General features: G+C 41.5%; 1 protein-coding gene across 5 annotated transcripts in view; it reads left to right on the top strand.

The window, feature by feature from the left end:
- The first annotated feature begins 275 nt into the window (after positions 1–275).
- The window catches only part of OSBPL6 (oxysterol binding protein like 6), a 90,332-nt gene continuing 73,775 nt past the window's right edge, over positions 276–16,832 (top strand). For 4 of the 5 annotated variants that reach the window (XM_024732905.1, XM_024732902.1, XM_024732907.1 and 1 more), the window contains exon 1: positions 276–484. In XM_024732905.1, the coding sequence (XP_024588673.1) occupies positions 383–484 (102 nt within the window). In that variant the 5' untranslated portion in view covers positions 276–382. The remainder of the gene's footprint in view (positions 485–16,832) is intronic. The other variant, XM_024732904.1, reaches the window with a different exon arrangement.

Consider the following 16,832-nt stretch of genomic DNA (forward strand, 5'->3'; position numbering starts at 1 on the left):
CACTTTAACGTGTGGTTTCTTCCTGTTTTCCATGTTGACAAACTTTTGTTACATACTAATGCTTTTATCCTCTACCTTAAAATCTAGAAGAAGAAATAGTATTTTGTAATGTGTCAGAGTTCTTCCTCTCACCTTTTAGTACTGTTGCCTAGAAAAAATGATTTTTAATTTAAGGATTTTTAAATCATTCACATGAGGTTTTATTGTTTGTTCATTTTGCTTTTAGGTGTTTTGGACACCCTCAGTATTTGCCTCATCTTTTCTAGTCAAACCTGATTCATGAAATGGACTAAAGCTGAAAAATCATCTGCTTCTTTGTCTGTGAATTCGAGACACGATTGGGATGGTCTTCAGTGCATACAACTAGATTCAAACTGCAGCTATGAGTTCAGATGAGAAGGGCATATCCCCTGCTCATAGAACATCCACCCCCACCCATAGAAGTGCCTCCTCTTCGGCATCCTCTCAAAGGGACAGTAGGCAGGTAAGATAACAGTGTAAAGTGCATTTTGCTATTTTATGCAACTATAGTACCATTAGGATATGATGGGATTGCTAATTAAGTCTGAAATTTTTGCTGTGAAGATTTTTATTCCACAGGAAAACTCTCTGTTTTCTGTAGATCTACCTGATGATGTCGTGAAGATCCTGCTCTAGCTTTTCTGTGATTTAGAATCCTTTTTCAGAGTACAAACTACAGGAAGGGTAGCTAAGTGAAGCCCTGCAGTGTTCTCCTCACATCTGTACCTGGAGGCAAGAGGCAGCTTCTGGAACATGAATGTTCTGTTCTTCCTTCCTCATTCATGGAGGTGGAAAGGGATCTGAACAGTCTTCCTCCAAGTCTCTCACTGGTCTGCCAAGCCCTAACTTCTGTTTGGAGTTTCATGGAATCTGGTAACAGTCAGATTCAGGAATCAGGTTACAAATAAAATTGTAGAATCAGGGAATTAAGAGAACTAAAATCAATAGAGAAAATAAATTATTGGTGCCTAATTATCCCATTGAGCCCATTCTGTAAATTATTTTTGTTTACACAGTTACTTTATTACTACTTCAGTGCCTAGTCTACAGGCAAGGTTGTATGGGGATTAGGCATATGAATTCTCTTCATTGTCAAAACAGGTGATTGTTTTGCCCAGCACTTGTCTGAATATTATCATTTGCCATTGTAATATTGAGTAGAATTTCTTGTGTAACTGGAAATGCACAATAAGCAGAGGTTAACTTTTTATGAAAACTTTCCTTTTGGGGGACATTTAATTAGTGAACATTCTTGAAGAGTTTTCCCCCCCATTTTATTTTATTTATTTTTAACATCTTTATTGGAGTATAATTGCTTTACAATGGTGTGTTAGTTTCTGCTGTACAACAAAGTGAGTCAGTTAGATATATACATATATCCCCACATCCCCTCCCTCTTGCATCTCCCTCCCACCCTCCCTATCCCACCCCTCTAGGTGGTCACAAAGCACCGAGCTAATCTCCCTGTGCTATGCAGCTGCTTCCCACTAGCTATCTGTTTTACATTTGGTAGTGTATATATGTCCATGCTACTCTCTCACTTCATCCCAGCTTACCTTACCCTTCCCCCTCCCCATTTCCTCAACTCCATTCTCTACATCTGCATCTTTATTCCTGTCCTGCCCCTAGGTTTTTTTTTTTGATTCCATATATGTGTTAGCATCTGGTATTTGTTTCTCTCTTTCTGACTTACTTCACTCTGTATGATAGACTCTAGGTCCATCCACCTCACTACAAATAACTCCATTTTGTTTCTTTTTATAGCTGAGTAATATTCCATTGTATATATGTGCCACATCTTCTTTATCCATTCATCTGTCGATGGACACTTATGTTGCTTCCATGTCCTGGCTATTGTAAATAGTGCTACAGTGAACATTGTGGTACATGTCTCTTTTTGAATTATTGTTATCTTGGGGTATATGCCCAGTAGTGGGATTGCTGGGTCATATGGTAGTTCTATTTTTAGTTTTTTAAGGAACCTCTATACTGTTCTCCATAGTGGCTGTATCAATTTACATTCCCACCAACAGTGCAAGAGGTTACCCTTTTCTCCACACCCTCTCCAGCATTTATTGTTTGTAGATTTTTTGATGATGGCCATTCTGACCAGTGTGAGGTGATACCTTGTACTTTTGATTTAAATTTCCCTAATGATTAGTAATTTTGAGCATCCTTTCATGTGTCTGCTGGCAATCTGTATATCTTCTTTGGAGAAATGTCTGTTTAGGTCTTCTGCCCATTTTTGGATTGGTTTGTTTGTTTTTTTCATATTGAGCTGCATGAGCTGCTTTTATATTTTACAGGTTAATCCTTTGTCAGTTGCTTCATTTGCAAATATTTTCTCCCATTCTAAGGGTTGTCTTTTTGTCTTGTTTATGGTTTCCTTTCCTGTGCTAAACTTTTAAGTTTCATTAGGTCCCATTTGTTTATTTTCGGGCTTATTTCCATTTCTCTAGGAGGTGGGTCAAAAAGGATCTTGCTGTGATTTATGTAATAGACACTGTTGTGTCTGTTTTCCTCTAAGAGTTTTATAGTGCCTGGCCTTACATTTAGGTCTTTAATCCATTTTGAGTTTATTTGTGTGGATGGTGTTAGGGAGTGTTCTAATTTCATTCTTTTCGATGTAGCTGTCCAGTTTTCACAGCACCACTTATTGAAGAGGCTGTCTGTTCTCCATTGTATATTCTTGCCTCCTTTATCAAACATAGAGTGACCATATGTGCATGGGTTTATCTCTGGGCTTTCTCTCCTGTTCCATTGATCTATATTTCTGTTTTTGTGCCCATACCATACTGTCTTGATTACAGTAGCTTTGTAGTACAGATGGAAGTCAGGAAGCCTGATTCCGCCAGCTCTGTTTTTCTTTCTCAACATGCTTTGGCTTTTTGGGGTCTTCTGTGTTTCCATACAAATTGTGAAATTTTTTGTTCTACTTCTGTGAAAAATGCCATTGGTAGTTACACAGGGATTGCATTGAATCTGTAGATTGCTTTGGATAGTATAGTCATTTTCACAATGTTGATTCTTCCAATCCAAGAACATGGTATATCTCTCCATCAGTTTGTATCATCTTTAATTTCTTTCATCAGTGTCTTATAGTTTTCTGCATACAGATCTTTTGTCTCCTTAGGCAGGTTTATTCCTAGGTATTTTATTCTTTTTGTTGCAGTGGTAAATGGGAGTGTTTCCTTAATTTCTCTTTCAGATTTTTTACCATTAGTATATAGGAATATAAGAGATTTCTGTGCATTAAAGTTGTATCCTGCTACTTTACCAGATTCATTGATTAGCTGTAGTAGTTTTCTGCTGGTATCTCTAGGATTCTCTGTGTATAGTATCATGTCATCTGCAAACAATGACAGTTTTACTTCTTTTCTGATTTGTATTCCTTTTATTTCCTTTTCTTCTCTGATTGCTGTGGCTAAAACTTCCAAAACTATGTTGAATGATAGCGGTGAGAGTGGGCAACCTTGTCTTGTTCCTGATCTTAGAGGAAATGGTTTCAGATTTTCACCATTGAAAACGATGCTGGCTGTGCGTTTGTCATTTAGGGCCTTTATTATGTTGACTTAGGTTCCCTCTATGCCTACTTTCTGGAGAGTTTTTATCATAAATGGGTGTTGAATTTTGTGAAAAGCTTTTTCTGCGTCTGTTGAGATTATCCTATGGTTTTTATCCTTCAGTTTGTTAATATGGTGTATCACATTGATTGATTTGCGTATCCTTGCATTCCTGGGATAAACCCCACTTGATCATGGTGTATGGTCCTTTTAATGTGCTGTTGGATTCTGTTTGCTGGTATTTTGTTGAGGATTTTTGTGTCTATGTTCATCAGTGATAGTGACCTTTAGTTTTCTTTTTTTGTGACATCTTTGTCTGGTTTTGGTATCAGCATGATGGTGGCCCCGTAGAATGAGTTTGGGAGTGTTCCTCCCTCTGCTAGATTTTAGAAGAGTTTGAGAAGGATAGGTGTCAGCTCTTCTCTAAATGTTTGATAGAATTTGCCGCTGAAGCTATCTGGTCCTGGGCTTTTGTTTGTTGGAGGATTTTTAATCACAGTTTCAATTTCAGTGCTTGTGATTGGTCTGTTTATATTTTCTATTTCTTCCTGGTTCAGTGTCGAAAGGTTGTGGTTTTCTAAGAATTTGGCCATTTCTTCCAGGTTGTCCATTTTATTGGCATATAGGTGCTTGTAGTAATCTCTCATGATACTTTGTTTTTCTGCAGTGTCAGTTGTAACTTCTTTTTCATTCCTAATTTTGATTTGAGTCCTCTCCCTTGTTTTCTTGATGAGTCTGGCTAATGGTTTATCAATTTTGTTTATCTTCTCAAAGAACCAGCTTTTACTTTTATTGATCTTTGCTATTGTTTCCTTTCTTTTTCATTTATTTCTGATCTGATCTTTATGATTTCTTTCCTTCTGCTAACTCTGGGGTTTTTTTCTTCTTCTTTCTCTAATTGCTTTAGGTGTAAGGTTAGGTTGATTTGTCTTTAACTTTTGATAGTTTGATTAGTATGTGTCTTGGCATGTTTCGTCTTGGATTTATCCTGTATGGGACTCTCTGCGCTTCCTGGACTTGATTGACTATTTCCTTTCCCATATTAGGGAAGTTTTCAACTATAATCTCTTCAGATATTTTCTCGGTCCCTTTCTTTTTCTCCTCTTCTTCTGGGACCCCTATAATTCTCATGTTGATACATTTAATGTTGTCCCAGAGTTCTCTGAGACTGTCCCAATTCTTTTCATTCATTTTTCTTTATTCTGCTCTGCGGTAGTTATTTCCACTCTTTCATCTTCCAGGTCACTTATCTGTTCTTCTGCCTCAGTTATTCTGCTATTGATTCCTTCTAGGGAATTATTAATTTCATTTATTGTGTTGTTCTTCATAGTTTGTTTGCTCTTTCGTTCTTCTAGGTCCCTGTTAAACGTTTCTCGTATTTTCTCCATTCTATTTCCAAGGTTTTGGATCATCTTTACTATCATTACTGTGAATTCTTTGTCAGGTAGACTGCCTATTTCCTCTTCATTTGTTTGGTCTGGTGGGTTTTTACCTTGCTCCTTCATCTGCTGCATATTTCTCATTTTGTTTAGCTTACTGTGTTTGGGGTCTCCTTTTCGCAGGCTGCAGGTTCGTAGTTCCTGTTGTTTTTGGTGTCTACCCCCAGTGGGTGAGGTTGGTTCAGGGGCTTGTGTAGGCTTCCTAGTGGAGGGGACTGGTGCCTGTGTTCTGGTGGGTGGGGCTGGATCTTGTCTTTATGGTGTGCAGGGCCACGTCCGGTGGTGTGTTTTGGGGTGTCTGTGAACTTAGTATTATTTTAGGCAGCTTCTCTGCTAATGGGTGGGGTTGTATTCCTGTCTTGCTAGTTGTTTCGCATGGGGCGTCCATTACTGGAGCTTGCTGACTGTTGGGTGGAGCTGGGTCTTAGCGCTGAGACGGAGATCTGTGGGAAAGCTCTTGCCGATTGACATTACGTGGGGCCGGGAGGTCTCTGTTGGTCCAATATTCTGAACTTGGCTTTCCCACCTCAGAGGCTCAGGCTTGACGCCAGACCGGAGCATCAAGACCCTGTCAGCCACACAGCTCAGAAGAAAAGGGAGAAAAAAACAGAAAAATAAATAAAAATTAAAAAATTATTAAAATAAAAAATTGAAAAATAATTTAAAAAAAGAAGAAAGCAACCAAACCAATAAACAAATCCACTAATGATAACAAGTGTAAAAACTATACTAAGATAAACATGAAAGTCAGAAAAAAATCAGTCACAGATAGCAAACCCCAAGTCTACAGTTGCTCCCAAAGTCCACCGCCTCAATTTTGGGATGATTTGTTCTCTGTCATATATTCCACAAATGTAGGTACATCAAGTTGACTATGGAGATTTAATCTGCTGCTCCTGAGGCTGCTGGGAGAGATTTCCCTTTCTCTGCTTTGTTCGCACAGCTCCTGGGGCTCAGCTTTGGATTTGGCCCCACCTCTGTGTGTAGGTCGCCTGAGGGCGTCTGTTCCCGCTCAGACAGGACGGGGTTAAAGGAGCAGTTGATTAGGGGCTCTGGCTCACTCAGGCCGGTGGAAAGGAGGGGTACAGAATGTGGGGCAAGCCTGCAGCGGCAGAGGCCAGCATAATGTTGCAACAGCCTGAGGTGCGCCATGTGTTCTACGGGGAAGTTGTCCCTGGATCACAGGACCCTGGCAGTGGCGGGCTACACAGGCTCCCGGGAGGGGAGGTGTGGATAGTGTCCTGTGCTTGCACACAGGTTTCTTGGTGGTTGTAGCAGCAGCGTTAGTGTTTCATGCCCGTCTCTGGTGTCCGAGCTGATAGCCGTAGCTTGTGCCCATCTCTGGAGCTCGTTTAGGCGGCACTCTGCCTTCTGTGGGCAAACAGGGAAGAAATCCCCTCTCCTCGTGCACCCTGAAACAATGGCCTTTTGTCTCTTAGGCAGGTCCAGACTTTTTCCCAGACTCCCTCCTGGCTAGCTGTGGTGCACTAGCCCCCTTCAGGCTGTATTCACACAGCCAACCCCAGTCCTCTCGCTGGGATCCAACCTCCGGAGCCTGAGCCTCAGCTCCCAGCCCCCACCTGCCCCGGCGGGTGAGCAGACAAGCCTCTTAGGCTGATGAGTGCTGGTCGGCAGCTATCCTCTGTGCGGGAGTCTCTCCACTTTGCCCTCTGCACCCCTGTTGCTGTGCTCTCCTCCGTGGCTCCGAAGCTTCCCCCCACCTACCCCTGGTCTCCGCCAGTGAAGGGGCTTCCTAGCGTGCAGAAACTTCCTCCTTCTCAGCTCCCTCCCACTGGTGCAGGTCCCGTCCCTATTCTTTTGTCTCTGTTTTTTCTTTTGCCCTACGCAGGTACGTGGGGAGTTTCTTGCCTTTTGGGAAGTCTGAGGTCTTCTGCCAGCGTTCAGTAGGTGTTCTGTAGGAGTTGTTCCACATGTAGATGTATTTTTAATGTACTTGTGGGGAGGAAGGTGATCTCCACATCTTACTCCTCCACCATCTTGAAGGTCCCCCTCTCTTTCCCCCCATTTTATATGTTGAAAGTATATTGCCTAGTTTCTAGAAGTACACACATCAGTTATCTGATATTCCATAGTACAGACTTGGGTCTTGAGACAGCCAGTTCCACGTGAGAATTCATTCTTTTAGATGGTGGGAATGCATTTCTGGGGGTGTTCCTTAAGGAACCCTCAGTCTACAAACCCTTTCAGAACTCCCTCTCCTATTTCTAGCAAGAGATTGCAGGGGAATCTGTAAGAATCAGGGTTTCCTTGTGTGTATATCTTTTCACAGATTCTAAAGCAGATATTTCTATCCTTGGGAATTTTTGACATTGGTGTTTTTGTTATAGAAATCAAAGAGGATATCTACATTCTGTTCATTAGAAGCAGTTACACCGTTAACTAAATCTGTGATTACACACAGCTATAATGTTTATTGCATTACATTTTTAGAGTTTAAAAAATTAAGAGTACCATGAATGAAAACACATTTATGTTAAATTCCTACTGCATGCTGAGATGCTTTCTAAGTTTGCAGTTTTAATTTACCCTTCACTTGGCTCTCTGTCCTTTCTCGTTATGGCTTCTTCATTTTTCCCTTGCCCTGGGCATTTAAATTGAGAGACATTTTAAGCAGCATGGCCTTTCTGGCTGCTGAGGGAAGGAAGGGATGGACCCCATTCACCCTGGAGAATTATGGCAAATGGAAAAGACTGCTGACTGCTGCAGAAACATCTGTCATGCACTGTTGAGCTGCCGTTGCATCTGAGCTCTGGGGTGAGCGTGCTAAATAACAGGGAGGAACTGAGATCCTGGTCTGCCAGAGGACATGTAAAGGTGGAATGGGTAACTCCTGGCTGGCTTGTGGATGGAAAGTTTTATTATGGGAATAAAGGAGCACGTCTGCAAATTGATAATGAATTCTGGAAAAGTAAGAGACACTGTTCAAATGGTTATTATTCTTTAAGGAGAGAGTTTACTTTCATTCTTGTTTATCTCAGCAGGTGGAAACTCTCCCAAATACTTTCTCCTCTGGTTCCTTCCTGCCTCCTCTTTTGTGTCTGTTAATCCCCCTCAAGGGAGAGAATAAAGAACAATTACAGTTCTTTTCTCTCCCTGTCTCATCACTTCTTAAAATCCAGTATTAACTTACGGAAATCAGAAACTCTGAGTGATCTTGGGATATAATATGATGTAGTGTATTTTAATGCATCTATTTTTGTGTGATGGCTGTTTTCATAGTGAAAGGACATAGAGAAAGTGATGAAGTAGTCTTCACTGAATGTTACAGTTCTCCTGATTTGACTGATATCTGTGTAGATGGTGCCAAATTGCAAAGTCCATCCCTATTTCTCTCCTAAGTTGATCATATTGGTAAAGGATCTAGCACACAGCATATACCGTACAGTGGTACCTTACTGCACCTTTCTTGCCTGTCCTTCCCAAGTTCTAGTCCTAGATCACTGATTACTTGATTGGGCATCTCTCCTTAGTTGTATCATTTTCACCTTAAATCACTATGCTTAAACCAGTTTGCTCTGAGGGTAATCATTCTCTCATGGACCCAGGGTCAAAGCCATTCCCTTCTTCTTTGCCTCTCCCACATTCAATAGGTTAACAAGTCCTATTGATTATTTCCTCCTTCATAATATCGTAATTTCTTTCTAGTCCCACTGTTGGCTCCCCAGACCAGATTCTCATCACCTCAACCTGGGATCCTGCAGAGTGCTCTTGCCTCACTGGCTCCTTATGGCCTCCTGAGATCGAATTTCCTGAGTCTGGCAGATTCATGCTCAAAATCCTTCAAAGAGGGCTTCCCTGGTGGCGCAGTGGTTGTGAGTCCGCCTGCCGATGCAGGGGCCACGGGTTCGTGCCCTGGTCCGGGAGGATCCCACATGCCGCGGAGCGGCTGGACCCGTGAGCCATGGCCGCTGAGCCTGCGCGTCCGGAGCCTGTGCTTCGCAACGGGAGAGGCCACAACAGTGAGAAGCCTGCGTACCGCAAAAAAAAAAAAATTCCTTCAAAGACTTTCAGTTACCTACATGATTAAGGCCAGATTTCTTTACTTAGTGTCCAGAGACCACCATGATCGGATCCAGCCTCAGTGTCCCATTTTCCTCCCAACCTGTACAGTCTTATCTGCTTAATGGTTCCCAAAACTGCCTTATCTCCATCTCTGCCCTTGTCTTTCCTGCACTGAATTCCCACCACCCTCCTCTCAACCTGATACCTCCCTATGCTTCAAAGACCAGCTCATGTGACACTCTCAACTGGCCGCTCAAGCCCACGTTGAACTTTCCCTTCTCTAAACTTTATAGAACTTCTTGACAATATTTGACATTCATTATCTTGTTATGTACTGATCTCCTCAACTGTATTGTGAGCTCTTTTAAACAGACTATGCACTCTTAATTCTTCAGGGACAAGCCTTGCCCCTCAAATATTTTAATGTATCCTAGAGGATATTTTTAAAGACCTGCAACAATATTAGTCCAGTCTTTTTATTACAGATTTTACATTCCAGGTTTATTTGTCCTCTCCCTTCTTCCTTCCTCATAGATAAGTAGAACAAAGAACATCTGTCAAGTGCATAGTAGTAATTGGCAGCCCTTCCTGTCACTAAATTATGTAGCCCAACAGGTGAAGGAGGGAGAGGAGATGGGAAATGAAGTGATTCAGTGCCCCTGTGATTTCACTGTTTTTTCACCAAGGAGAGGGTCAAGGCCCCACTTAGTATTTAACAAGTTGGAAGACTTTAGTAATTGCTCCATTCACACTTTATTCAAGTCTGGTATTAGATGTTAGAATATCTAACAAAATTGGCTGTGTGTGTGTGTGAGATCAACTATGACTCTTAAACTGCAAGGTATATACTCCCTACAATTTTCAAAGAGGAAATAGGTTGATTAGACATCTAGAACTTTTGCACAAGCCAGCATTTCCCAAAGTATGTGCCAAGGAACACTTGTCCCTTGAGATGATGCATGAAAAGAAGGTCTGCTGTCAATTAAATTGGAGAAATGCTGAACACAATCTTTTTTTGCAATTTTTTAAATTAATAAATTAAGGACACCGATAAATCCTGCAGTCAGGACTTGATTTAACTGAGCACTTCTTGAATTTGATAGATCATGGAACTTCTTTATTTCCATAAGGTTTGGTTGTTGAAAATCCAGATTCTTCTTTCTATTTCAAAATGGGAAGATAAAGGAACACGGGGCCCAGATTCCAAATGGCAACTAGACTGGGCTCAGGAGCAGCTTCCCCTTTAGATGGGACATTTCCTTTCTCATCAGCCACAGTCTCTACTTCTCCTTATTGTATTTCAATACTTCATGCTTCCTGCCTGGCCCTTGAAAGCATTTGAATTGACAAACCCTGATCCAGGGTGTCAGGAAGTCAGCCACAATAATATTTAAGTGACCAGGGGTGATCTCCACTTGGATGTTAAGAAGGCATCTCAAACTTAACATGTCTGGACTTCCCTGGTGGCGCAGTGGTTAAGAATCCGCCTGCCAATGCAGGGGACGTGGGTTCAATCCCTGGTCCACGAAGATCCCACATGCTGCGGAGCAGCTAAGCCCATGCGCCACAACTACTGAAGCCCACGCACTCTAGGGCCTGCGTGCCGCAACTACTGAGCCTGCGTGCTACAACTAGAGCACATGCACCTAGAGCCCGTGCTCCACAACAAGAGAAGCCACCGCCATGAGAAGCCCACGCACCACAACGAAGAGTAGCCCCCCGCTCACTGCAACTAGAGAAAGCCCGTGCGCAGCAATGAAGACCCAGCATGGCCAAAAATAAAAACAAACAAACAGCAACAACAACAACAAAACTTTAACATGTCCAAAACTGAACTCTTAATTTCACTCGCAAATCTACTCCTTCCAGTCCCCCTTATCTCAGTAAACAGCAACTCTGTCCTTTCATTTGGTAAAGGCCAAAACCCTTACCAGGAGCCATCCTCGACTCCTCTCTTTTGCTCACACCCCACTTCCAGACCCTCAGCAAATCCTGTTGGTTCTGCCTTCAGGATGTCCCTGGAATCTGACCTCTGCTTCCCTCCTCCTCGCCCTCCACCCTGGTCTGAGCCACCTTATTTCTCACCCCAACTATGGCCATAGTCTTCTAACTGCTCTCTGTGCTTCTACCTTTGACCAACATACAGTTCATTTTTTACAAAGTAGTTAAAAGTGATCCCTTTAAAACCTAAGTCAGATCAAGCCTCTCACGTGCTCCAAGGTCTCCAGTGGTTTCCCATCTCTCCTGAAATATTGGAATTGCTGACCGTTGTCTACAATGTTATTTATAATCTGGATCTGCATATAGCTCTCTGGTCCCATCTCCTACCACGTTCCACTTCACTTAGTTCTCCCCAGCATTTTCCTTCGATGTGCCAAGCAGGGTGCCACCTCAGGGCCTTTGCATTTTTGGCCCTCCTCAGACCAGCTCGCTTTTCTTCCAAGTATTCCCATGTGTGCTCACACATTTGAATCATTCTCCAAATGTACCCTTTTTGGGTAGCCTTCTCCTGCTCTCCCCTGTGTATCCACATCACTCACTGTACACTTACCTGCTTTTATTTGTCTTCAGAGCATTAACCACCACCTGACACGTTACATATTTATCTGTTTTTATTTGTATCCTCTTCCTCTATTCCGTATCACTGCAGTGTAAACTCCCTGGAAACAAGGGTTTTCTTTTGTTAATACTGTATCCCTAGCACCTCCTACAGTTCCTGGCATATGATATGGCTCAGAATATATTTGAATGAACAAATGAATGACTATTTGGCATGGAGAAGAAGATTGTGGACCAGGTTCCAGAGGCCTTGGTAGCTGTGAAGGAATAATCATGCAGTTGGGAGATGATTAGTAGGAGAGAAAGTAGATTAGTTGGGAATTCTGAGTCTCTCAAGAACAGTGGATTTTGAGAGTAGAAGAGGGATGGTCCAGAGGTGGCAGAAGGTACCAGGAGAGCACAGACCCTCCTGCTTGCTGCTGACAGTGATTGTATGCTAGAATAAATGGCTTGAGGCTTATGAAGGCAGTGATTTCAAACCAGAAGCAAAGCGTTGGGAGCATTCTGCACAGGTGTTAAAAATATTGGTGGGGTGGGCGATAACTATTTTAAAACAAGAGTTGCTGTTTCCAGTCTCTCGTAGTACTTATTTTACAGTAATGTTATGTAATTGGCTAAGTTTATGGCCGGCTGACTGGATTTTGTTTGTTTTGATAATTACCCTTATATTACATATTTTAGAGAATTTTTTACAATATACAAGACTGGGACCACCCTGTAGAGACAGTTTCAGTAGTTCGGGATCAGCCAAGGATCTACATTTTTTAAAGTGAGGCCCCTGCTTAGAACCAGTGATTATTTTTATTTGTGTCACTCTCAAGTCATTTCAGAAAATCAGATACTATTCCTCTAAGAACTTGGGATTTGGAACACATAATTACCAGGTGATAGTGTCCATTACTAGAGTGAATTGTTATAGCTCTACCGGGTTAGACATTGTAAATGCTCAAGTGACTCAATCTTTTTGTTTAATGAAAAATCAAAGAAAAAAAAATACCAGCTATTCCTTATAATGATTTAAAGTTTACGGGAGCTCAGAGATCATAAAATAAAGAACTTTTTAAGAAAAAAATAATATTAGTCATAAGAAGCTGGTAGTTAATCTTCTTGCCAGTTATTAATAAAATATATATTCAGTATTATGGTCAACCATTCCAACCTAATAGAAGATATCAATTACATGGGTATCTAAAAATGTTTCCTATACATAATCAACAATAATTAAGAAAACCAACCGTGGCTCATTCAGTTAACATTCTGACTGGTAACATGTGAAGTCTGTCCCAAGCGGTGATTCAGTGAGACTCATGTAACCATGGGCTGGTTTACCACCATATAACCACCAGTTCTGATATCAGCAGCATCTGCTATTTTTGCAGTGTTCATTATTAGTGAAGAAGGTATCTAGAAAACCAGAAGGTAAAAATGTTCCTCATCAGTGACTATACTTTATGTACAGGGTTTTCATAACAAGTTTTCTTCTTGGGCAAACAGACAAACAGATATAAAAATATCCCCAGCATATATGTGAACTGACTTGGAATATTTTTCTTCCAATTGAACCTCTGAAGCATCTTCTTCAAATAGCTTTGCTAAATGAAATAACCAAATTACTGCTTTGAAATACAGTATCTTTATTTTCTGAATATGAAACCTATTTCCATCTTTGGGTTGTGAAAACTATAATGATCCTTAAACAAAAATTTTCTCATTTCCGGGGAGAAGAATTCAAGCATTCTTGATTTATACCTAACCTCCAATTTAAATCATCTTCAGTCTTATCAGTGAAGAGGAATAGAATTTGAAATCTGCCAGTATCTAAATAGAAAAATTGTAGAATTCAGTGGATCCAGGGATTTGCCGGGTGACCCTGGGACCCAGCTCTCAGTTCAGGGAGAAATACTAACCTAACGTGAAAATCTGCGGTGTCCTCACCATAGTGATGCTGGTAAATAAAGCCCGTGGTGCTAGGTATGTTTAAATTCCTGACTTGCTCCCAATTTAGGCTTTTGGGGATTCCACTCATCCCAAGGAACCTAACTTTTAGGACTGAGGACCAGTGTCGATAGGAAAATAATATCCGCTTGCAGAAACTCACACTATGACCAACTTCTGTGACTTAGGTACATTTTGTAAATTGGGTGTTCTGAAAAGTCTAAATATTAGGAAACGTTCATGAATAATAGAGCAACACCAGCAACAGCTGACATCTCATGAGTTCTCACTGTGGAAGGTTGAGCTACCGTCACCTTTTCCAGAAAACTAAACTCTGGCATAAAGTGGTGAAATATCTTGGCCACAGCTAATGAACAGCTAAGACAGGGTTTGCTCCCTGGAAGCCTGATTCTGGACCCCTTTTCTTGACCACTTCACTGTTTGCTCTGTGGTAGGGCTTGACAAGCTGGAATGTCTAGGGGAAAGGCCTTCTGTACTTGTCTAAGTGAACTTCGTAAGGCAGCATTTGTCAGTTACTTTTGAGTTACGCATTTCCTCATTTTTTTTTTTTCACTCAGCAATAACAGTGATTTTTCACATCCTCATTGGCCTGGGAAGCAATAGACCAGAAGGTACATAGACGAAAATGTTAATAATTATTGTGAAGTACTGGTATCAAAGGTGAATTTTAGGTTCTTTGTGCATTCCTGAATTTTACATTTTCTGTACTTTCACTACCTGTATTGCTTTTGGAATGAGAAATTCTGATCACTTATTTGTTTACTGAAAACGGCAATTAACCTTTTCCATGAAACAAAATGAGCAGCCCCACAGATTTCTTGCTCTCCCCACCATTTGGGTATTGTTGCCACTTCTGCTTGGTGTTTACAGTATGTGCTCAGTCCATGTCACATGTGCTGCAGTTGAGACCACTGGAAGGAAATTTGCCACCTGGCACTCACGCTCATTACCCACAAGTGATTTAGAATTCAACATTATCTGAGAAGAATCTGTTCGCTGCTTGCCCTGGTATGTTTGCCAGAACACTTTGGCTCTCTTGGCCTGCCTTAGTTTCTCACTTAAGAAGTTATCTCATTACCTTGAGCTGGCTGGTTTGGGTCAGCATGTTTATAGCAGCAAGGTTGTGAACCCCAGAGGGTCTCATTCGTAGGTCGTTGACGAGGTCTGGGAATCTGTTTATAGAAGCTTCCGCATGAGACTGTTATTCACCCAGGTTTGGACATCATTGCTCTTACAGAGTACATTTTCAAGTGTTTCATTAGGACTATAAAAACATCATCCCAAAGGACCATAAGTTTACAAAACTGCTTTATTTATTTGCGGTACGCGGGCCCTCTCACTGTTGTGGCCTCTCCCGTTGCGGAGCACAGGCTCCAGACGCGCAGGCTCAGCGGCCATGGCTCACGGGCCCAGCCGCTCCGCAGCACGTGGGATCTTCCCGGACCAGGGCACGAACCCGTGTCCCCTGCATCGGCAGGCGGACTCCCAACCACTGTGCCACCAGGGAAGCCCGAGAGTTATTATTAATGCAATTCTGCCGTCTTTCAGTGAGAGTAAGATAACTGTTACTATAGAGAAAGTAGTAGAATTACTACTTCTTCAGTCATGGCCTTCTGGCTTCGGTGATTTTAATATTTTATGCTGTTCCAAAAATAACAAAAGTAATTCCTTGAAGGACATTATTAAGAAGGCAGCAGGCAAGTCCGTGCACCACTTTTGCTGTAGACATTCAAGGGATGCAGAATGTGCATTGCCATCCGCTGCTGTTGCTTTCCCACTGGCAGGTATCTAGGGCATCTGTCTCAACTCACTTTGTCAGCTTTCTCTGTAAATTCCGATGCTCTGGTCATGACGTGGTGCTAACTATGGTTGCTAGATTGACCACGTAACATAATGGCCATGTCAGGTACGGATTCTTTGCTTTCAAAAGGGTACTCAGGTGTGGTACACCTGCAGGGTGTTTGAACACATCTTTCTGTGGAAATAAGAAAGCACAGTATTCCTGAACATTTATTCTTACGGCATTTATAACTGAGCTGTTAGCTACCATTTATGGAATGCCTGCTGTGTGCCAGCATGTAGGCAGCACTGTCCATACACTGGGTGCCAACTCAGTGACTTGCAATGTTTTCCAAGCTAGACATTAACATCCCCATTTTACAGATGGAAAACATGGAGGCTGAGAAAGGTTCATGATCTGCCCAAGGCACATGGTAAATAGCAGCATGGGGGTTGGTATGCTTGTCTGTGTGACTGCAAAACTCATGTTCTTTTCTCTGCGTCAGACACTGCATTCCTGAAGTAAAAGCTAGCTGGCTTGCTCTTAGTTTTTGAAAGTTGGAAACAAACCTCAAGGTTGTACCATATTTAAGAGTGCTGTAGCCTTTTTTGTTTGTTTGTTTGTTTTACTCATTTCTGCCCCTCTGTTTCCATGAAAGGTTGTGGTAGATGTGTTCAGTTAGTCTTGAGGTTAAACACTACTTGAAATTGCTGTAATTTTTTGTCATCTGACATTAGCTTTAACTTTAGTAGAGGGCAGTATTTAAAAGCTTGGAGTCCAGAGGAGAACCTTGATTTCCATTCCAGCTCCAATACTTACTGACTCTGTGTCATTAACCTTACTGTGCCTCTCTCTGTTCAGTCAGCCATAAAATAAATTTAATAGTAATTAGTTAAAGGCTTTTTATGAAGACAGAATGAAATAATCCATGGAAAGCATAGAGACAGGGCTATAGGAAGCACTAAATATTAACTCTCACCACTGTCATCATCATCAACACTATAAAGGTTACTAGTATCACTGAAATAGTGTTGCTATGTCAGAATTAGGTAGAACTAGAAGAGAGACAAGCCTAACAGCCAGAAGCTTGAATAAGAAAATACTTTAGAAGTTTATAAATCATTTTGGATATTTTTCTTTGAAAATATTTTATGTAATTCATGAATAGAAAAATAGCTTAGATAAAATAATGAGAAGAACAATTTCAATGGAGTTAACATTCAGAGAGTAATGGTCCAGTTCTCCTTATTATGTCTTAAATTTGTACGAAAAGTGAGTCTGTACAGAGGTTGGTAGCCACAACCTAAAATATTTCCAGCAGTTCTCTTCCATCTTTAAAATGAAATTAAAGTAAACGACAGGCTGGACAAACCAAGAGACTCATTCAGCAGTTCTGTGGACTTTCATTTTGAGAGTCACGTTTCTCTCTGCGGGAGTCGCAACTAAACCGTTCAGCTATTGTTAAATGTCTCATTGTCTGTTTACCCACAT

Source organism: Neophocaena asiaeorientalis, unplaced genomic scaffold (genome assembly GCF_003031525.2).
Source record: "Neophocaena asiaeorientalis asiaeorientalis breed wild unplaced genomic scaffold, Neophocaena_asiaeorientalis_V1.1 scaffold96, whole genome shotgun sequence".
Taxonomy (NCBI): Eukaryota; Metazoa; Chordata; class Mammalia; order Artiodactyla; family Phocoenidae; genus Neophocaena; species Neophocaena asiaeorientalis.